This window comes from Oryctolagus cuniculus, chromosome 10 (assembly GCF_964237555.1).
Source record: "Oryctolagus cuniculus chromosome 10, mOryCun1.1, whole genome shotgun sequence".
In the NCBI taxonomy this organism is placed as follows: Eukaryota; Metazoa; Chordata; class Mammalia; order Lagomorpha; family Leporidae; genus Oryctolagus; species Oryctolagus cuniculus.
The window spans coordinates 21,454,725-21,476,601 of NC_091441.1; the positions used below are offsets into that span (position 1 = coordinate 21,454,725).

Here is a 21,877-nt window from a genome sequence, read left to right on the forward strand (position 1 = left end):
AACCAGGAGCTAGAAGCTTCTTTCGGGTCTCCCACGTGGGTGCAGGGGCCCAAGCACCTGGGCCATTTTCTACTGCCTTCCCAGGCCATAGAAAATAGCTGGACCAGAAGAGGAGCGCCTGGGACATGAATCAACACCCATATAGGATGCTGGTGCCGCAGGCAGAAACCTAGCCTACTATGCCACAGTGTTGGCCTACAAGATTGCAACTCTTGAAGTAAAAATTTCCCCAAAAATCAATAGAACCAGCCTTGTCCTTTAGACTACAGCATGAACTTTATGATTTACCTAGCATCTAGTAACTGCTCAGTACATAGCAGGTGCTCAAAAATGTCTATTGATGGGGGCAGTGCTGTGGTGTAACGAGTAAAGCTGCTGCCTGCAGTGATGGCATCCTATATGGATGCCGGTTCGAAACCCAGCTGTTCCACTTTCAATCCAGCTCTCTGCTATGGTTTGGGAAAGCAGTACAAGATGGCCCAGTGCTTGGGCTCCTGCACCCAGGTGGGAAACCTGGAGGAAGCACCTGGTCCCTGGCTTCGGATCAGCACAGTGTGCCAGCCATGGCGGCCATTTGGGAGGTAAACCAACGGAAAGGAAGACCTTTCTCTCTGTCTCTCTCTCCCTCACTGTCTAACTCTGCCTGTCAAAAAAAAATATATATACTGACCCAAAACAAAAATCACTGAAGCAGAATTAGCAATATCAGGCATGTAGCCAATACAATCTTTCAACATTCTATATCCCCTTCCCTCTGTTTAATAATAATGCTGCTTTAAAGTCACAAATCTTGCAAGATGCAAAATGAGCTACTTTTGAATTCACACGCCTGACTTGACATGAGGTCTTTATTCCTTGATGATACAGCCAGTCTGTCAGCTTCAGCAAGGCCACTCTTCCCACTCCCTCCACAGAACCTTTGTTCCAAGTCTGTAGACTTAGAGCTTGAGCTCTGAACCTTCGCCTGTTTCTCCACCCCTGCCACTGAGGCAGGCTCACCTCTTACATAGCTCCTACCCTTAACCAACCCCAGTGCTCTGAAGCCTCTTAGCTCCAGTTCTTATATGCATGCATGTGCTGCGCGTGCATGTGTGTACACAGGCACATGTGAACAGACTAGGTCTAAAATTAGATTGGCAGCTTTTCAATGACAGGCTTGTTTTACTAAATCCTCCACAGCATGCGTTAATGGATGATATAAGGCACTTACTAAATTTTTTAATAAAACTGAATATTCTTTATACTCTTTTAAGTTGTACTAATCATGTTAGGGAAAATATAAATATATACACATACATACACAAAAGGGGCAAATAAGGAGAGAGGAACTGGTTCAGAGTCTCTGACTCCTTTGAAATCAAGCTGACTTCATTGAACTTTATCCATCGTTATTTAAGATAGTTATTTTAAAATGATGTCAACAGTGTTCTCATTTGATGTCTACTCTAGCTATGAATGAATACATCTCTTCTGAGTATATCATATGAGGAGAAAAAACATCCAAGTTCAAAACTATCTTCATTTCAAATATTTAATACTACATTTCATTTGTGATGGCAAATTTCAAGTTAAGAGTAAAAGCCTTTATGCTTGACAATGGATTTTAATCCAAGAAAGCAACTCAAGACCAATTCAAGAATTCTAGTGAATTTAATGATCATTGTATGCATTAAAACTGCCTAAACAGTATCAGGAAGAAGGACTCTTCAAAACCCAACATCCATTTTAAACCCTGGTTTTCCCCTTTAACATGGTTTGCACAGTAAAAGTAATCATTCACAGGTATGACATAAAGTCTGTGAATTATGAGACATTGTTGTCATTACTTTTGTGAATTACAACTTTTGGTCATATGGGTTTGATATCAATTATAAGGGCAATTCATGTAATATACAGATATATAATAGTATGCCACAATCTAATGCAATTCATTCTTTTCTGTGAGGTATTATCACACAGCTCAAAAGGCCAAACTCTGAGTTCATCCTGAAGGTTACTCACTCACAGGAACAGCTTTTGTATTTTCCTCTCTCCTTAAATGCAACTCCCACATTCTTTGCCAATAAAGAATTTGTTTTTTTTTTCTATTTGTTCTATACTTAGCAAATGGGATCTATTTTAATATATTAAATTTATTAATATTATTAAATATGAAAATTAAACCCTAAGCCTTTGTGATCTATTATTATGCATATGCTACTGTATTTTTGTTTTTATATGATCAAGAAATAGAAATTCTATTTATCTAGGAAAAATATAAAGTTATCTTCATAAACTAAAGTTCTATGTTTATCTCTTAAGAAATAGTTAAGTAATTTCTTCACATTTTAATTATTTCCCAGTACTATATAAAAGGTTAAAGTATATTAAAAATTGAAAATTTCCACATCATACAAAAAGAAAATGATATGCCATAATGAATATATTTCCTTCTTTCTTAAGTGGTTTTTAAAATTTTTACTTATTTATTTGAGAGGTGGAGAACAGAGAGACAGACAGTTCTCATCTGCTGGATAACTCACCAAATGCCCATAATAATCAGGGCTCGGTCAGGCTGAAACCAGGAGATGGAAACTAAACTTAGGCCACACACATGGGTGGCAGGGACCTAACTTGAGCCGTCACTGCTGCCTCCCAGGGTGCAATTAGCAGGAAGCTAGAGTCAGGAGTGGAGCCAGGACTTGAACCCTAGCACTCTGATACGTGACACGGGTGTCCCAATCAGGGTCTTAATTGCTAGGCTAGCTCTAGCCCCATATAGCGTTCTTTAAGTCATCTGGTTTCGAACAAGTTACTCCCATTTAGAAGAACAAAATGTTGAAGCAAACAGCCTAGATTCAAATCCTGATGTTGCTATCTGTGGACTTTACCAGCAAAGTCCTTAACCATTCTGTGCTTCATTTTTTTCCTCTCTCACAAAATGGAAACAATAATGAGGACTTAGCATGAGTTCTTGAGAAGAGTAAAAACAGCCTGACACATAGGAGGTACACAGCCAATGCTAGTGAGTTGCTAGGATAGTTACTAAGTTCCTGTGTGTGGTTTGTTGTTGTTGTTGTTGTTGTGTTTTTTTTTTTTTTTAAGATTTACTTATTTATTTGAAAGTCAGAGTTACACACAGAGAGAAGGAGAGGCAGAGAGAGGTCTTCCATCTGCTGGTTCACTCCCCAGTTGGCCATAACGGCCGCAGCTGCACTGATCGAAAGGCAGGAACAAGGAGCTTCTTCTGGGTCTCCCATGTGGGTGCAGGGGCCCAAGGACTTAGGCCATCTTGTACTGCTTTCCCAGGCCATAGCAGAGCGCTGTATTGGAAGTGAAGCTGTGGGGACGTAAACCGGCGCCCATGTGGGATGCCGACACTGCAGGTGGCAGCTTTACCTGCTATGCCACAGCACTGGCCCTTAAATTCCTGATTTTTAAAAATGTGTTCTTTCACATGAGTTTACTAGATTGGTGTTTATTATTATTTGCCAAATCCCTTGCAAAAGCATTAGATGTAAACTGCCTATATATACACATTTAAAAAAATCAAAGTTCTCTTACTGGAAACATCACTATGAAGGATTTGGTGTTGGTCCAGTGTTGTGGTATAGTGGGTAAAGCCATCCAGTCTTGGCTACTCCTGATCCAGCTCCCTGTTAATGTGCCTGGGAAAGCAGCAGAAGTTGGCCCAAGTACTTGGGCCCCTGTACTCACGTGGGTGACCCAGATGAAGCTTCTGGCTCTGACTTCAGCCTGGCCCAGCCCTGGACTTTGTGAACCAATGGAGGGAAGATCTCTTTCTCTCTTTGATTCTTTCCCTCTCTCTGTAACTCTGCCTTTCAAATTAATCAATCAATCTTGGGGCTGGCATTGTGGCATACTGGGAAGCTGCTGCCTGCTCCTCCACTTCTAATCCAGCTCCCTCCAAATGTGCCTGGAAAAGCAACAGATGATGGCCCAAGTACTTGGCACCCTGCACTCATGTGGGAGACCTGGATAAAGCTCCTGGCTCCAGTCTGTCCCAGTTCTGGCCATTGTGGCCATTTAGGGAGTGAACCAGCAGATGGAAGATCGATCTCTCTCTCTCTGTTAACTCTGCATTTTAAATAAATAAATATATCTTAAAAATAATCTTAAAAAGGGAATAAAGATTTGGTGTGAAAGTAACATTTCATTAAAGTAATTTGTTGTAGCACTTCTGGTACTTTATGATATTCACTTCATTTAAAAATACAAGAACTTTCTTGTTGAAAATACATCAATACTGAGTAGACTCCCTATTTAAAAAGCCTTAAAATTCATTTAAAGAGAAAGTAAACATTCAAAGGGCATTTATTAGCCATTTTTGGGGGTCCTTGCTCTTGTGTCTAGTTCTTGCGCACTATTTTTCATGCCAGCAAGTCTCCCCAAGCGAGGCCTTCAAACACAGCTTGAACACAGTAACGGTGGGTGTATAACTGACAGCTGTCAATGGACAGCAAACAGCAGGTTTCTTAACGCTCAGTAACTGCGCCCAGCCACAGGAATGCAAGGAGCTTGCACACTCTGGTCCTCAGAGGCATGTGTTTAAATGTCAGCACCTCTGGAAAGACTGCGTTTCTCTCCTTCCTACGACTAGTCCTCTCCACTTTCCCATCTCTCCTTTCACACAAGCCACTGTGCTTCCCCTGCAATGGGCCCCCATGTCCCAGAGATCCATGGCTACAGTAGGCTGGTATCTGCAGTTCCAGCAAAGCCACAGGAAACTTGGGCTCTCACTCACAGGGCCAAGGTCTGAAATAAGGTGGTGTAGCTACCAGAGCAAGGTGGGAACACAGAACAGCCAAGCAAGGATTCAAAGACTCACAAGAAACTAGGACACTGTCCGTAAGTGCACCTCCACTTTCCACCCAACCTGCACAGGTCTCTGCAGTACACAGAAAAAAAAAAAACCTTTGAGAGTTCTGACTCGGGTTCTCAGCGTGTGCAACCTGCAACAGCTCTCTACTAATGGCCTGGGAAAAGCAGCAGAAGATGGCTCCAGTGCTTGGGCTCCTGCCACCCATGTGGGAGACCTGGATGAAGCTCCTGGCTCCTGGCTTCAGTCTGACCCAGCGCCAGCCATCGCAGACATGTGGGGAATGAACAACGGAAGATGGATATCTCTCCCGCTCTCTCTCTTTCTCTGTCTCTTTCTCCATAATTCTTTCAAATAAATAAATAAATCTTAAAAATAAATAAATAAGCAGTAGGTACTAAGGGTGAAGAACCATCAACTGGTTTCTGAAACTCAGGGTAATGGAGACAGGAAGAGGAGAGGGAAAGAGAATGGAGACAGAAAGGCTGTCATAGAATACAGAATACAACAACATATGCAGAATATAATAATGACCTGAAGATGCAAACATCAAAGTCTGGATCTCCATATTCTCTGGAAACAGAAGAGGAAAATAACCGGGACATACTTAAGGGGCACATTTTCTAAGAACTAGACCAACTATCTGCAGACACTGTTGGAAACTGGATAAGCCAGGATTATCCCTGTATTTCTAGTTTGGGATACTGTGTGATTAATGGTATCATTACTGATGCCTTTAGCTGAGGTAAAAATATAAAAGTAGGTGAGTTTAAAAGAAGACATATGGGCCGGCGCCTCGACTCAATAGGCTAATCCTCCGCCTTGCAGCGCCGGCACACTGGGCTCTAGTCCCAGTCGGGGTGCCGGATTCTGTCCTGGTTGCCCCTCTTCCAGGCCAGCTCTCTGCTGTGGCCCGGGAAGGCAGTGGAGGATGGCCCAAGTGCTTGGGCCCTGCACCCCATGGGAGACCAGGAGAAGTACCTGGCTCCTGCCTTCGGATCAGCGTGGAATGCCGGCCGCAGCGGCCATTGGAGGGTGAACCAACGGCAAAGGAAGACCTTTCTCTCTGTCTCTCTCTCTCACTGTCCACTCTGCCTGTCAAAAAAAAAAAATAATAAAAAAAATAAAAAAGAAGAGGAAGACTTATGAGCTCATTTGGGGCTTGGTATTTAGGTTTCCATAGGGCATTCAGGAGAACATATAAATCTGCTACTTAGAAGAGAAGCCTTGGCTGGAGAAACAGATTTGATGGCCATTAGCATGCAAGAGGGCGTGCAAAGAGCAGTAAAACACTCAAGAGAGAAAATATAATTAGGGTCAGTTTTATATAGCATCATTTTTGCTGTATTTTTTAGAGATTTATTTATTTGCAAGGTAGAGCTACAGAGAAAGAGACAGACAGACAGAGACAGACGGAGGTCTTCCATCTGCTGATTCACTACCCAGATGGTCATAACAGCTTGAGCCGATCGGATAAGAAGCCAGGATTCAGGAGCTTCTTCCAGGTCTCCCATGTGGGTGCAGGGGCCCAAAGACTTGGGCCATATTCTACCGCTTTCCCAGGCCATAGCAGGGAGCTAGATGGAAGATGGAGCAGCTGGGAATTGAACTGGTGCCCATATGGGATGCCAGCACTGTAGGCACTGGCTTTACCCACTATGCCACAGGCTGGCCCCATTTTTGCTGTATTTTAACATAAACTCTCAAAGACCAGATTTAGAAATAATCTACTTATTTATGGATATACAACTGAAGCCAAGCATCAAAAATAAAAAAGAAAGAAATATTTAAATTATACCTTTTCCTCCCTCAGATTTAAAAAAATACAAAAGATAAATTATTTGAGGCCGGCGCCGCAGCTCACTAGGCTAACCCTCTGCCTTGCGGCGCCGGCACACTGGATTCTAGTCCCAGTCGGGGCGCAGGATTCTGTCCCGGTTACCCCTCTTCCAGGCCAGCTCTCTGCTGTGGCCCGTGAGGGCAGTGGAGGATGGCCCAAGTCCTTGGGCCCTGCATCCCATGGGAGACCAGGAGAAGCACCTGGCTCCTGCCTTCGGATCAGCATGGTGCGCTGGCCGCAGCGCGCTGGCCACAGTGGCCATTGGAGGGTGAACCAACGGCAAAGGAAAACCTTTCTCTCTGTCTCTCTCACTGTCCACTCTGCCTGTCAAAAAAAAAAAAAAAAAAAAAAAGATAAATTATTTGAAGTGACATACTTCACTCAGAAAACTGTGAGGCTCATTTTTTTAAATATCTGTTTTTATGAAAACTGCAGCGTAAATGCATGGTAGTGTTAGTAATTTATAATTATCTAGGGCCCTAATAAACCCACATATTTTGCAGTAGCTAGCACTTTCAAGACAAAAGTGAGAGCCGGCGCCGTGGCTCAATAGGCTAATCCTCCACCTTGCGGCGCCGGCACACCGGGTTCTAGTCCCGGTCGGGGCGCCGGATTCTGTCCCGGTTGCCCCTCTTCCAGGCCAGCTCTCTGCTATGGCCAGGGAGTGCAGTGGAGGATGGCCCAGGTGCTTGGGCCCTGCACCCCATGGGAGACCAGGAAAAGCACCTGGATCCTGGCTCCTGCCATCGGATCAGCGCGGTGCGCCGGCTGCAGCGGCGGCCATTGGAGGGTGAACCAACGGCAAAGGAAGACCTTTCTCTCTGTCTCTCTCTCTCACTGTCCACTCTGCCTGTCAAAAAAAAAAAAAAAAAAAAAAAATCAAGACAAAAGTGAGAGCAGTGACCATTTAGAACAAGTGATTTAAAATTCACACTGATCTAGTCTGTTCTTTAGGCTGTCGCAACTATCAAGTAAAGGAGAAAGCCAAAGGAGACAGGCAGAAGTCATATTCTACGATTTATAAGGGCCTCGACTCTGTAGGAAAGCACTTTTGATTTCTGAATACAAAACACCCCACATTTTGCTCTTCCGTGTTTATCTGTACTTTATCAGTGTAAATTTCCTATCTTTCAGACTGAACAAATGTGTAAACATCTTATGAACAGGGCCTTAAGAAGGAAATCACTATTTAGTCTCAGACCAGATGTCCTTTTCAGCACTACCTTAATATACTAAAGATGCTGACTTTAGTGTGTGAGTATTTGTTAACATACCAGTTTTATATGGATGACTTTAAAAAGCTAGAACAATGAACATTTTGTCTTGTACATATGCAATAAGATGACTATTTAGTAATGAGAATACTTCTACTTACAGACTTGTAACAGTCCTAGGGGCCGGCGCTGTGGTGAGGAAGGTTAAGCCTCCGCCTGCAGTGCCAACATCCCACATGGGTGCTGGTCTGAGTCACGGCTGCTCTACTTCTGATCTAGCTCCCTGCTAATGTGCCTGGGAAAGCAGTGGAAGATGGCCCAAGCACTTGAGCCCTTGCCCCAAGACCACATGAAAGCACTGGAATTGGGTGTGAATTATGTTAAATTCAATGTTTATTACGTACTTTGTATATTGCCCTACAAATTGTCACTCTGAATATGTTCTACATCTACATATCTAAAAAATAGCAGCATCTACTTAAAGCAATTGTGTATAGAATGCTTGAAATACAGAAAGTTGACAATTGATACTATTTTCAATTTCTCTTACCTATATCTATTTTGTCCTACCATTGCATTGCTCATCCTTTAGCCTGGTCTAAATTTGATTATATATTATTATTGTATTCCTTCTTTCACTAACATGTAAGCTCCAGAAATACAATTGCTGCTGTCTCTTTTGTTCAGTGATATATCCTAACGCGTATCTAGCACTAGAATGCTCCAAAAATATTTACTGAGTGAATGGGGACTAACAAGATTACTACATACTATAAGCAATAATACATACAATATTACTTTTAATCATCACTAGATCATTTCATGTTAAATATTATTATATTGCTTCTTCCATCTACAAGGTCAAATAATATGCCTTGTGTTTGGTTATCAATCATCTAAGTTCCTCGAGAAAGAATGATTTTAGTTTATTTGATTGTAAAATGAGAGAGTAAGAAAAAAATGGTCTCTAAGGTCTCATACACAAAAAAAATCCTATGATTCTACAATCTTAAAATAAAACAAAGGCACAATGACAGAAAACTGAGTATCAATTGCCATAAAATAGGATGTCTTCTCATAAACTTAAAAAATTTCAAATTACTAAAGTGCACAACTGCAAAGAATGAGCTCTACAATACATATCTGAAGAATGCAACTGAAGAGTAGGGGAAAGACAGGCACACATGGGTTCTGTCAGAACTAAAGACAGAGCAAGAGCAAAACGCATTTCTTCTGAGCGTCCACCAAACAGTGATAGAGAGATAGAGAAATCTGCCCCTGAAGTATAATTAAAACGTAGCTTATTAAAATGTTACAAAAAAAAAACACATCAGAAAGTCAAACAAATACAGTCAACACAACACACCCGTTAGGATCCATATATCATTGTATTTTCTGTTGTAAGTAGTTGAATCTATCAACTCTGCCCCTGATGTAGTCTCAAGCAGTCCTTTCTGACAATGTCAGTGACTCTTGACCCTTCATCACTGCTATGTGGTCAGTTTTTGTCCTTGCTGCATTGTACAAGAGGCAGGACACTGAAGCATGACTCAGAACAATACCTGACTTTCTTAAAGGAACACACATGCCCGTTTGTGAATACAACCCTTCCAAAATTGGCTTTACCCTGCAATTAAGGGAAGGCTGTTTTAAAATACAAGACTCAGAAAATGTGTTGCTTAATACACAATCGGAATGTCATTCTTCAACATGAAGAAAGCTACATAAAAGAATATTAACTAAGTCATACAAAAGGTCTACTTCCCAAAAGAAAAAAAACCCGAGATAATGAATTCATCTATATTTTTTCTACGTGTGTCAGTTTTTAGTGATATTTGTTGCATTAATAAGCATATGATCTACTAATGGCATAAAGAAAATAAGAACACATTATATTATAAGTATTGCTTATATATTAAATGTCTATATATCGCTGAATTCCTAATACAAAAAATAAAAGTACACATACCAAAAGAAACACACAGGTAGAGAGTAATATTCTTGTGACTCTGAAATTATACTCTAGAAACAATTTTAATGCTACTGTTTTTACTTTAAAGGAAACATAATATTATTGTTAATACAGATTTTAAATATATAAAGTATTAGAAAACCTGAAGCAATTCCACAGAAAAAGAACATACATTTCCCATGCTTGTGGTACAATATTTTTTAAAAAGTGGGAAAGGTTTGAATATTTTCTATATAAAAACAATATTAATCCATCAAAATGGCTAATACTCATATGCCTATGAGATATAATTTAAAACATGTAGTTAAAGGAAAGAATTTGATGAGCCTTGAGGTAAAAGATAAGTAAAACCGAATGTGTATGTTGACCAACGCACACTGGCATTACTTTGTAGCACCGATCAATAGATATTAGCTTTAAAAAGAAAGAGAAAGAAAGAAGCTGCAGCATAGTTTTTAAATGACAAGGTGAAGGTTTAAATTGTCACAATCAAGACCCAATTTTTCCTCCCAGTTTTTCCAGCTGTTCTTTTCCAGTTAAGACTCTTCATTTCAAACAAATTTAATTAGTTCCAATTGATCAAAACTCACACATACACGGCTTTATCCATGCTTCTTTACTTTTATAAGGAACACACTAAAAAAGACTGCTAGGTGTGGATTCAAATATCAAAGATAACATTTAAAATGCCTCATTCATCCTCACTCAAAAGAAAATAATTTGAAACAATTATTTTGCCTTTAGTAAAACCATTAAATGACACCTTATGTTTTAATTATTATCCTGATCAGATTGTTTCTAAGAATCAAGCCCCAGCTTATGACAAAAATGAAACTAATGCAACTATATACACATACCCCTAACTATAGCTTACAAAGAAAAAATCACTCAAAATACAGGCAACTGCCTGCTATGATATAATTTGTAGTTATTTTAGGAAGAGATGTTATCACAATAATTTCTTTTAAATAAATCAACAATATTAGGCAGATATTTCAAAGTAGATGGCTAGCCTGGTAAGTTTTCCCTTTGTAGTAAGGGGGTTCTACAATGCTGGTTAGCTCAAAATAAGAATATTGCGCTTGAAACAGGTTTCTAGCAATGCATCTACCATATTTTTCATAATGCAATTTATATAGGATTCTAGTCAATAGAAAGAAATATGGTTTTCTTCTAAACCTTCACAAAAATCTATATCACAGCTTAATCAAGAAACAGCATCTAAAGGTAGCCCGTATGAGATACAGACTACCACATGCTACTTGCTTTTACAATGTGTTAAGGAAGCATTGTGTAGTTATTTAAATTCTTTGGATATTGAACATTCTTGCATCTAGCACTCATGCTATGAAATGAATAAATCAATTGATGAAACTATTTGTCACATATATTAAACCAAACTTCTCATAGATTAAAATACACAGTACAAGTAGCATTAATTGACTCTTCAAAATAGACTTGCATGTTTAAGCTTCTTGATTTTTGTTGGCAATAAAATATAAAGCCATAGGTTACAATGCCAACTCATGAGTTTGGTATCACATAATTCATATTTCATGAGTTCCAGGTTTCTGGCTTCAACCTGGCCCAGCTCTGGCTGTTACAGCCATTTGGGGGCATGAATCAGTAGATGAAAGACCTCTCTTCCCTCACTCCCTCTCCCTCTCATTCTCTACCTTTCAAATAAAATAAAAATAAATAATAAAAATGTCTTCAAACCAAATATATTTCTTTTAGTAGCTACCAATTTTGGAAAAGTTGAAAGTTCTGGAAATCAAATACATTTAAATTAGGTTATTTTTCATCAATGAACTGATAAATTAAAAAGGATTTAAAGAAATAAGTAACCACCATCATCACAAAACCTTTCATCAAAACAAGATGCAAGATGCTCCCTTTGTCAATACTTATTTGCAGCAGTGGAACCATGTAGCATATTTTTTGTTTTTTCAATTTTTTAAGTTTATTTATTTTGAAAGGCAAACAACAGAGAGAGAGAGATCTTCCACCTGCTATTTCATTCCCCAGATGCCCACAATAGCCATGGCTGGGCCACACCAAAGGCAGAAAACCAGAACTCCATCTGGGTTTTCCACATGAGTGGCAGAGACTTAACCACTTCATCCATTACCTGCTACACCATGGGGTGTGCATTATCAGGAAGCTGGGTCATAAGCAAGGTACCCTTGACTTTAACCAGGTAATCCAACATGGGATGAGTGCATTCTAGGTGGCAGCTTAACTCACTGTGCCACAAGTCTTGCCCATTTTAGGTTCTTCTCAAAATTTTATTTACTTGAGATACATAGAGATAGACAGAATGACAGAGATAAAGAAAGAAAGAAGAAGAGAGCTCACATTTTTTTTTAAAACGTTTTCTTACAAATGTTTAATTTTTTTAGAAAACTTTTATTTAATAAATATAAATTCCGAAAGTACACCTTCAGGATTATAGTGGTTGTTTCCCCCAAAACCACCCTCCCACCTGCAAACCATCACATCTCCCACTCCCTCTCCCATCCCATTCTTCATTAAGATTCATGTTTAATTATCTTTACAGAAGCTCAACTTAGTATGTACTAAGTAAAGATTTCAACAGATTGTACCCACACAGGCACACGAAGTATAAAGTACTGTTTGAAGATTAGTTTTTACTGTTAATTCGCATAGTACAACACATTAAGGACAGAGATCCTACATGGGGAGCAGGTGCACAGTGACTACCGTTGTTGATTTAACAATTGACATTCTTATTTATGACGTCAGTAATCACCCGAGGCTCTTGTCATGAGCTGCCAAGGCTACAGAAGCCTCTTAAGTTCACCAACTCTGAACTTATTTAGACAAGGCCATCGTCAAAGTGGAAGTTCTCTCCTCCCTTCAGAGAAAGGTACCTCCTTCTTTGATGGCTCATTCTTTCTTCTGGGATCTCACAGAGATCTTTCATTTAGGTCATTTTCTTTTGCCACAGTATCTTGGCTTTCCATGCCTGAGAAACTCTCATGGGCTTTTTAGCTGGATCTGAATGCCTTAAGGGCTGATTCTGAGGCCAGAGTGCTTTTAGGGAATTTGCCATTCTATGAGTCTGCTGTGCACCCCACTTCCCATGTTGGATGATTCTCTCCTTTTTAATTCTATCAATTATTATTTGCAGACACTGGTCTTATTTATGTGATCCATTTGACACTTTATCCTACCTTTATAATCAATTATGAACTTAAACTGATCACTTTAACTAGTAAGATGGGATTGATACATGCCAACTTAATAGGAATTGGAGTCCCATGGCACATTTCTAGCTCTACCATTAGGGGTAGGTCCAAGTGGAGAGCTCACATCTTCTGGTTCACCCCTCAAAAGCCAACAATGGCCAGCTGGGTCAAAGCTGGGGGCCAGGAACTCAGTGCAGGCTCCCAGTTAGCAGGAACCCAATTACTTAAGCTTTCACACACTGCTTTCAAGGGACTGCATTAGTAGGAAGCTGGCATTAGGAGCCAAAATTGGGTATCAAATTCAGATACTACAATGTGAGAAGCAGGTGTCATATGATTGGACTAGACATTTACCCTTGACAGTTATTTAAAAAAAAACAAAAACAAAACAAAACAAAAAACACCAAAAAAAAAAAAATTCAGACTTTGAAAATATTCAAGGGAGAGGCTGGCATTGTTGCACAGTGGGTAAAGCTACCACCTGCAATGCTGATCCCATATGGGTGCCAGTTCAGGTCCTGACTGCTCCACTTTCAATCCAGCTCCTTGCTAATGTGCCTGGGAAAGCAGTGGAAGAGCTTGGGCCTGTGCATCCATGTGTGAGACCCAGAAGAAGCTCCTGGTTCCTGGCTTTGACCTGGCCCAGCCCTGGCAGTTGCAGACATTTGGGAAGCAAAACAGTGGATGTAAGATCTCTCTCTCTCTCTCTCTCCTTCTCCCTCTAACTCTTTCAAATAAATAAAATAAATCTTAAAAAAAAAATGTTCAAGAGAGATCATTAGATTCCTTCAACTTTTTCCTACTGAAAAAAAAAAAATGGTATGGGGTGAAAGTAGAAAACCTGCCACACAGGTTTAAAAGGAAAAAAATGGGGTGAGTGGTTGCTGTCTAGGGCATCTGCACCTCATATAAGACTGCCTGGTTCAACTGCCAGCTCTTCTGCTTCCTACAGCTGGGAGGCAGCAGCTGATAACTCAAATACTTTGGTCTCTGCCACCCACAAGGGAGACCTGAACTGAGTTCCTAACTCCTAGGTTTGCACTGGCCCTGTCCTGGCTGTTGCAGGTATTTGGGGAGTGAAGCAGCTGATGGAAAATCTCTGTCTGTCTCTCTGCCTACCTGCCATTCAAATAAAATGAAAATAAATAAAAATAAGAAAACATTTCCTTTACATTATTTTTCTTTCAGTAATTTTAGCTGACAATTTTACTAATTTTACTGGGCATGCTTCTTTTTAAAGTATTGATTACTATTAAAATGAATATGTATTGGTTTATAGTAACAGATTTTATAGACAGATTTTAAATTTTAACTCTGCATTAAAAGCAAACTTTTAGCATTCTTAATAGCCCTACAAATATTGATATTAGGCTGTTTGTTCCTCTGTGCATTCAAAGAAATTAAGCTAAATTAATCTGAATGTCCAGTAATTAAAACTTGAGTCAATAAAAAAGCTAAGCTAAATATTTATCATAAGTGGGTCCCCTAAAAATACTTTATGCCTTGTTATGTGACAGAAAATGCAGATAATTATAAAGTAAAATGAAAGCATGTTATCACAAAAATTAAAACAACAACAACAAAAAATTACCAGAGAGGAGGGAGAAATGAAGCATGGAAAAGTATCTTTATGTGCCTAAAATTGTATATATGAAACACATGAAATCTGCTCTCTAAATAAATGCATAAGTAAATCCAAACAAATAATTTTTAAAAGACAGCACTCATTTCTGTATGTAAGTATAAACAGTATCAGTTTCCTTAGCAGTCTATAGTGTATATAGTGCTATTACAGCTTCAGTATTCTCTAGTTTACTTAGAGCTGAAAAACCTTTGCTAATCTTACGGACACGTTCCAAAGCATCAGTGATGATGCCAGCTTCTGAACTACAGATCTCCAGGATATGAAGTGTACAGCTAGCAGGTTCACTGTGACAATGACAATGAGCAAACCGGAACCAAACAAACATTCCCATTTCTTTTTCCCTCAAGATCAAACAGAACATTAAAGATCCCCGTAAAACTGAATACACCATCAACACAAGTTTCCATCCTTTCCAGCAGAATTCTTAGTCCCACTATAACTGACCCAAAAACATTCTGCGATATTAAACAAAGCCCCATTCAGATTATGGTAAAGATTTTCACGCTTACCCGTGGTGATGTCATCATCCACAAGGTCATGCTCTTCCTCCTGGACTTTGGCTTCAGGGCCTGAGGCATCGGGAGCAGTGGAGATAGTCTGCATGGCTTCTGCTGTGACCCCAGCTATGACAAGCAGGAATCACAAGGCTTTGATTAGAATCATGAAAAGAAAGGTGCACCAAGATGTTTAAAGCTTTTTAGCTTACTTGCTGGTTGTGAATATAATATGTAAATAAACACAATACCTTTAGCCCAATTAGGAAGAGACACAAATCACTGAACAAAACACTCACATGTGCTTTACTTATTTGTATGTATAAATACACAGGAGTATACACTTTATTTGCTTTTAACCTAGATATGGGAAAAACAGAAACAGGATGCTTACATAAATTAATTTTTACTGATTCCTTTTGATATTTTTGCTAGTTACTTTAGTTAATTTAGACATAATGTGCTAAAAAGTGGGGAGACCTAGGAATTGAATGACTATTTTAAAAGTCTGCTTCTTTTTAATAGTTTGTTTGCAACTTGGGGGTTGGGAGAAAGGATATCGACAAAACATGGATTTGTGTCCTAGCTCTAAGAACGAGATCTGAAATGCGATGCTCAAAGAGAATACATCTCCCTATATGAAAGAATTAGATATGAGGTGAGATAATCATCACACTGAAACAACCTGACAGAAGCAAGCAGGCAAAATGGATCGGGGGCACCAAAAGCATCCTCTCTGTAAATCACCTGAGAACTTGTCAGTTCATACAAATGGCTTTTCCTTGCTCATCTATCTTTCCATCTTTGATCTATTTTGTTGTCAATTTGCATCTACCACATTATTTCTAATTTGGCAATGGATAGTAGGATGTATCAATAATTTTGATATGGTTATCAACAGGATTGCTTAATCGTGGTAGACAAAAACCTCACCATTAGAAATTCCTTTAGCAGTTGAGCCTCTAAACAAACAATCTTAACAATTACTTTAGTAATTGCCTATAAAGGATCCATCAAATATTTTAAAGTATCAAAATTAGAATTATTCACGGATTTATTTTCTTCCAACATGTTTTAACCTAAATATTTCTACTTGAAATTCAATCTTCCTACTCCTGGTTCACAAAAGGCATCAACAACGGAACAATTCTAGCCATTGTGAATGATCTAGACATGGACTTACCAGAAGGTACTTCCAAGTTCTAATGACTTAAATTTAGAGAACACAACACACCATTTAGCATAATCACTCAGAGTTACTTAAAAAAATGAGTATGATCCCTGATGAATGGAAAATAACAAAGGTAGAACTTTACAGAAATATTTTATTTATGGATTAAAAAAGATAAAATACAACAGAGAAGAGGTGATTTACTAGAAAAATAGTATTAATTAAAGATAAATTTTAGTAAAATACTCACAAAAAGTAGATAAGAAGATAAATTTCAATTCCTAAATAGATATCAAATACAAACTCAAAGATCACTATTTATTTTTTGTTTTTAAAGATTTGTTTTATTTGAAAAGCAGAGTAACAGAGAGAGAAAGAAAAAGAATCTTCCATCCACTAGTTAACTACTTAAATGACCCAAACAGCCAGTGCTGGGCCTGGCTGAAGGAAGGAGTCAAGAACTCCATCTAGGTCTCCCACGTGGGTGGCAGGGGCTCAAACACTTGGGTCATCTTCCACTGCTTTCCCAGGCACACATTGGCAGGGAACTGGACGGGAAGTGGAGCATCATGATTAACCTAGGGCCCATATGGAACGCCAGTATCACAGGCAGCAGTTAACCTGCTCTGCCACAATGCCACCCTAAAGATCATTATTTCATGTCATCAAATCAAAATATAAATCTTTGAAATCTCTCAGTCTCATTCCTTAACATTTGATAATATTTGAACTGATCCGAGGAGGCAGGTGTTTGGTGAAGCAGGCAAGATACCTCTTGGGATGCTCCAACCCTTATCAGAGTCACTGGGTCTAAGTCACACATTCCACTACTAATTCCAGCTTCCCCTTAATGCACAACCTGGGAAGCAGCAGGAGATGGCTCAAATATGTGGGTCCCTGCCACCACACTGGAGACCTGGATTGATTTCCCAGACCCAGTCATCTGCCTGACCCAGGCCCAGCTGTTGGAGATATCTGGGGAATGAATTGGAAGAAGGGAGGTCTCATCTACAGCCATACCACTCTGAACGTGCCCCATCTTGTATGATCTCAGCAGCTAAGCAGTGTCGGGCCTGGTTAGTACTTGGAAGAGAGAAGGGAGGTCTCTGTCTGTCTTTCCCCCTACTTCTCAGATAAAATAAAATTATTTTTTAAAAGATCAGAGAAACAAAGAAAAGATATTGAAAAAAAAGTATGCTAGTAATAATCATTATTATTACTGCTTTTCTTTTCCATAAAATTAAGGGATTCAATGAACATAAAGCTGTAATTCATGTAGGAACAAGTTTACACATTCATCTGCATTTACCTAATTTAATCTGAAGGGCTATACAACTGCTCAACATAGCACAGGTAATAAATCCAGGAACCGGAATTGAGGTGTCTGTCTTCTCATTTCAAACTCCCACTGTCTTTTGTCTCCAGGTCCTTCCAGGAGCTGACTTCCTGGGGGTAGGATGGGAGGTATCACGGAACATCACAGGATAACCATGAGAAATCCTGGAGTCACAGAACGCTGATTAAACACCAGCAGCCCTCCTCAAATCTCCTGTGCTGTAAAGTATTCAACTCTGGCTCATTCAGCATTTAAGGACTGAGATTAAGGAGCAAGCATGTACATTTCAAAGTATTTAAGGTTGGAAGACCAAGATATGCTGAAACTGGTTCTTTGATCAATGCTTTCCAAAATAAAGTAAGAGTTACAAAATCCTGGGAAGAAAGAAGAAAACTTAGAAAGCTACAGACTATATAATGTCAAAAATCCTTAACGAGATTTAAACAAATAGAATTCGGCAATATATATAAAAAGAATTATACACACATGGTGATACTAATCACTTGAAAAATTCCATATTCATCATGAGAAAACAACATAAAACAACCTCTAAGAAAATAGGAAGGGCCGGCGTTGTGGCGTAGTGGGCTAAAGCCTCCGCTTGAAGTGCCTGATCCCACATGCACGCTGGTTCAATTCCCAGCTGCTCCTCTTCCAATCTAGCTCTCTACTATGGCCTGGGAAAGCAGTAGAAGATGGTCCAAGTATTTGGACCCCTGCACACACGTGGGAAACCCAGAAGAAGCTCCTAGTTCCTGGCTTCAGATCAGCTCAACTCCGGCTGTTGCGGCCATTTGGGGAGTAAACCAGTAGATGAAAGACTTTTCTCTCTGTCTCTCTGTCTCTCTCTCTCTCTGTTTCTCTCTCTATCTCTCTCTCTCTCTGTAACTCTACCTCTCAAATAAATAAATAAATTTAAAACAAAGAAAATAGGAATACAGGGGAATTTCTTCATCCCAATAAACAGCACCTTCTAAAACACTATAGGTAATATTATACTTAATGGTCAAAGTCTGAACGCTTTCCCCCTACGATCAGCAATGAAGCAAAGATGTCCACACTTACCAATCTTATTTAGAAAAGCACTGGAAGTTCTAACCAATTCAAGAAGCAACAATCACACAAAAGGAAATAAGACATGTATTTTGGAAGAATGAAGTGATTTGCTCCTGTGTGATGGCTTATTTTTGGTGTGTGTGAGAGAATTCCAAAGGAGACTGGAATGGGAGTTGGTGAAAAATGTACTGGAAAACAGTGCTGCCATCCATCAGCTCTAACTTCATGTAGAACAAAAAGGCAGAGGAAAGAAAAACTTGTTCTCTCTCTCGGGACTGTTTTCTTCTGCCTTTGGACATGAGTATTCTGGGTTCTCAGGCCTTTGACTTTGCGACTGGCACCAGCAGCCCTACGGGTTCTCAGACAGTTGGGTGTTATGCCACTGGCACCCCTTGTTCTGAGACTTGTTCAGATATGGGCTGAGTCCTGCCCCTGGCTTCTCTGGCTCTCTACCTCCAGATGGTTTCGTGTGGAACTTTTCAGCCCCCATAGTCGTGCGAATCAATTCTGTCAGAAAATTCCCTCTCATCTCTCTCCTTCCCCTGAAATAATTAGTTTTAAGTCTAAAACAATCTACAGGACTTGTAGACTGACAACTAAAATCACTGATGAAGGTAATCAAAGAAGACATAAACCAATGAAATGCAGAGAAATAACATTTTCATGAATTGGAAGATGCAACATAGTAAAGATGTTAGTTCTCCACAAAATGATATATCGGTTAAAGGCAATTCCTACCAAAATCTTGGTAAGATGTCTTTGTAAATAAGGACAAGATTGTCCTAAATTTATATGAAAAGACAAAGGAACCAGAATAAAATACTTTTGAAAAAGAATGGAAAAAAAATCAGTTTACCCCATTTCCAGATGTAAAGTTATTAAAATGACATGGGTTTGGCAGAGGAATAAACAAGTAGATTAATGTACCAAAAGAGAAAAATCTAGAAATAAGCACAGAAATACAAAAGTACTTCACTGAAGGAAAGATAATCTCTTAAATAACAGAGGCTAGACTAACTGGTCACCACAGGAACAATAATGAACCTTAATATAAGGCTTACATGTTATAAAAAAAAATCCACTCAAAATGAACCATGGACTCAAATGTCAAATATAAAACTGTGGAAGTTTCACACACAAAAAAAAAAAAAGAAGAAGAAGAAGAAGAAAAATCTTTGAAATCTAAGGTTAGACTAGATGCCAAAAGCATAATTCATAAAAGGGACAATTTGCACAGTGGATGTAATAAAAATTTTTGAATTTCTGCTTTGTATAGATCCTAATAGGATGAAAAGACACACTACAAACTGGGAGAAAAGATTCACAAATCACACACCCAACAAGGAAGTAGAATGTAGACTATATAAGGAACTCTCAAAACTCAACAGTAAACAATCTGACGGTTCTTAAAAATATTAAACACATGTAGTTATCACATGACTATACTCAATAACACTACTAGAAATGAGAACTTACACCCAAACAAAAATTGTGCACCAGTGTTCATAGCAGAATTGGCCATAAAAACTAAGAAGTAGACATAATCTTTCAACTGATGAATAGATAAACTGTGATATACTATACAGCAATCCAAGGAAATGAAATTCTGATACATGATACAACATTGAACACATTATACTAAACAAAAGAAGTTAGTCACAAAACAATGTATTATTGTATGTTTCCATTTATATGAAATGTCTACAACAGGCAAATCTATCAAGACAGAAAGCAGGCTGGTAGATTAGCTGAGGGCTAAGAGTAGTGGGAAGCATGGAGGGCAGGTAATGCTAATCAGTACAAAGATTTCACTGTGGTTAAGGAAATGTTCTGATGTTGGTTGTGGTGATGGTTGCAAAACTTTGTGAATATGCTAAAAAGCCACAGAATTATATACTTCTAAGAACGATTGTAACAGTAATACAATCAAATCTCAATACAGCTGCTTTAAAAAAATGCAGGTTTCCTAACATTCCAGATTAACCTACACATCATTGCTACTTCTGTATATTCTTTTGGTACTGTTTCAGCTGGGTGGCAAGAGCCAAAATGGGGAAAAGAGCCCCTTTGGCACATCTGTACAGAGAGAAAGCAAAATTCCCCATGGGTATTTCTTGTGTCAGGTAGGCAATATGTCCTGATTTTAATTTTTAAAAAATTAAATTATATTCTTGATTTTTGACGTATATTTGTGACTCATTCTGGTAATTCTCAAAGTGAAAACTTCTAGGCTATCTGAAAATTTATATAAATGTGTATATATTCATATATAAATTATATTTTTAAAGATCAACTAAATATCCTAACTCCCATAAGAATGATGTTGTGATGGTGACAAACTACCTAAAATTCTTAACCTTTTCTGGAAGATAATGAAGGGGAAAAAAATACTGAAAATGAGGAGATCAAATGAGCATACTCAACCCTCAAATCTAAATTCCATAGTTCATTTACAACTAATTTTAACAGTCTGCATTATGGAAATGATAGATGTTTATCATTTTGGACTTTTGGACCATTCAATCATAGCAAAAGAGTCATAAAAAACATTCCACTGTTTAATATTTCTAAGCATAGTAGCCATTAGCTGCAAAAGAGGGAATAATAACATTTTAAAAAATTCCCAGCCACAATTTAGCTGTTTTTAATTTTCACAGTATTTAGTTACATACTCTTTTATTACTTTATGGTGAGAGAGCAACATTACAACAGATATTTTGTAAAAAGGCAAAACTATGGAGAAGAAACAAACAGCAGTTTCCAGGGGCTATGGGTAGATAAAGTAAGTTTATTGGAATGACTAAAATAATTGGTATTTTGATTGTGGGAGTGGGTACATGATTATCCACATTTATTCAAAAACTCACAGAACTATATACTAGATACTATACCTATGTAAATCTAACTTTAAAAAGAGACAATAGAATATGCTACATCACTGTCACAAAAGGTAATTGAAAGTTATGCCACAACACAATGCTATTTTCAATGAAACATAGAGACTGGAAAAAAAAAACTATTTTACTTTCTTCTATAAAAAGTGTAAGCTTTTCACAGTTAATTCAGTTCCTTACTATACACCATCGAAAAATGATGGAAAATTCCAAGAAAATATGAA

The 21,877-nt window shown here is 38.7% G+C and overlaps 1 protein-coding gene across 4 annotated transcripts in view; it reads right to left on the bottom strand.

Moving 5' to 3' along the window:
* Positions 1 to 21,877, bottom strand: part of WDR7 (WD repeat domain 7) — a 378,155-nt gene that overhangs the window by 199,496 nt on the left and 156,782 nt on the right. For all 4 annotated transcript variants that reach the window (XM_070050123.1, XM_070050124.1, XM_051851193.2 and 1 more), the window contains one exon: positions 15,212 to 15,325. In XM_070050123.1, the coding sequence (XP_069906224.1) occupies positions 15,212 to 15,325 (114 nt within the window). The remainder of the gene's footprint in view (positions 1 to 15,211; positions 15,326 to 21,877) is intronic.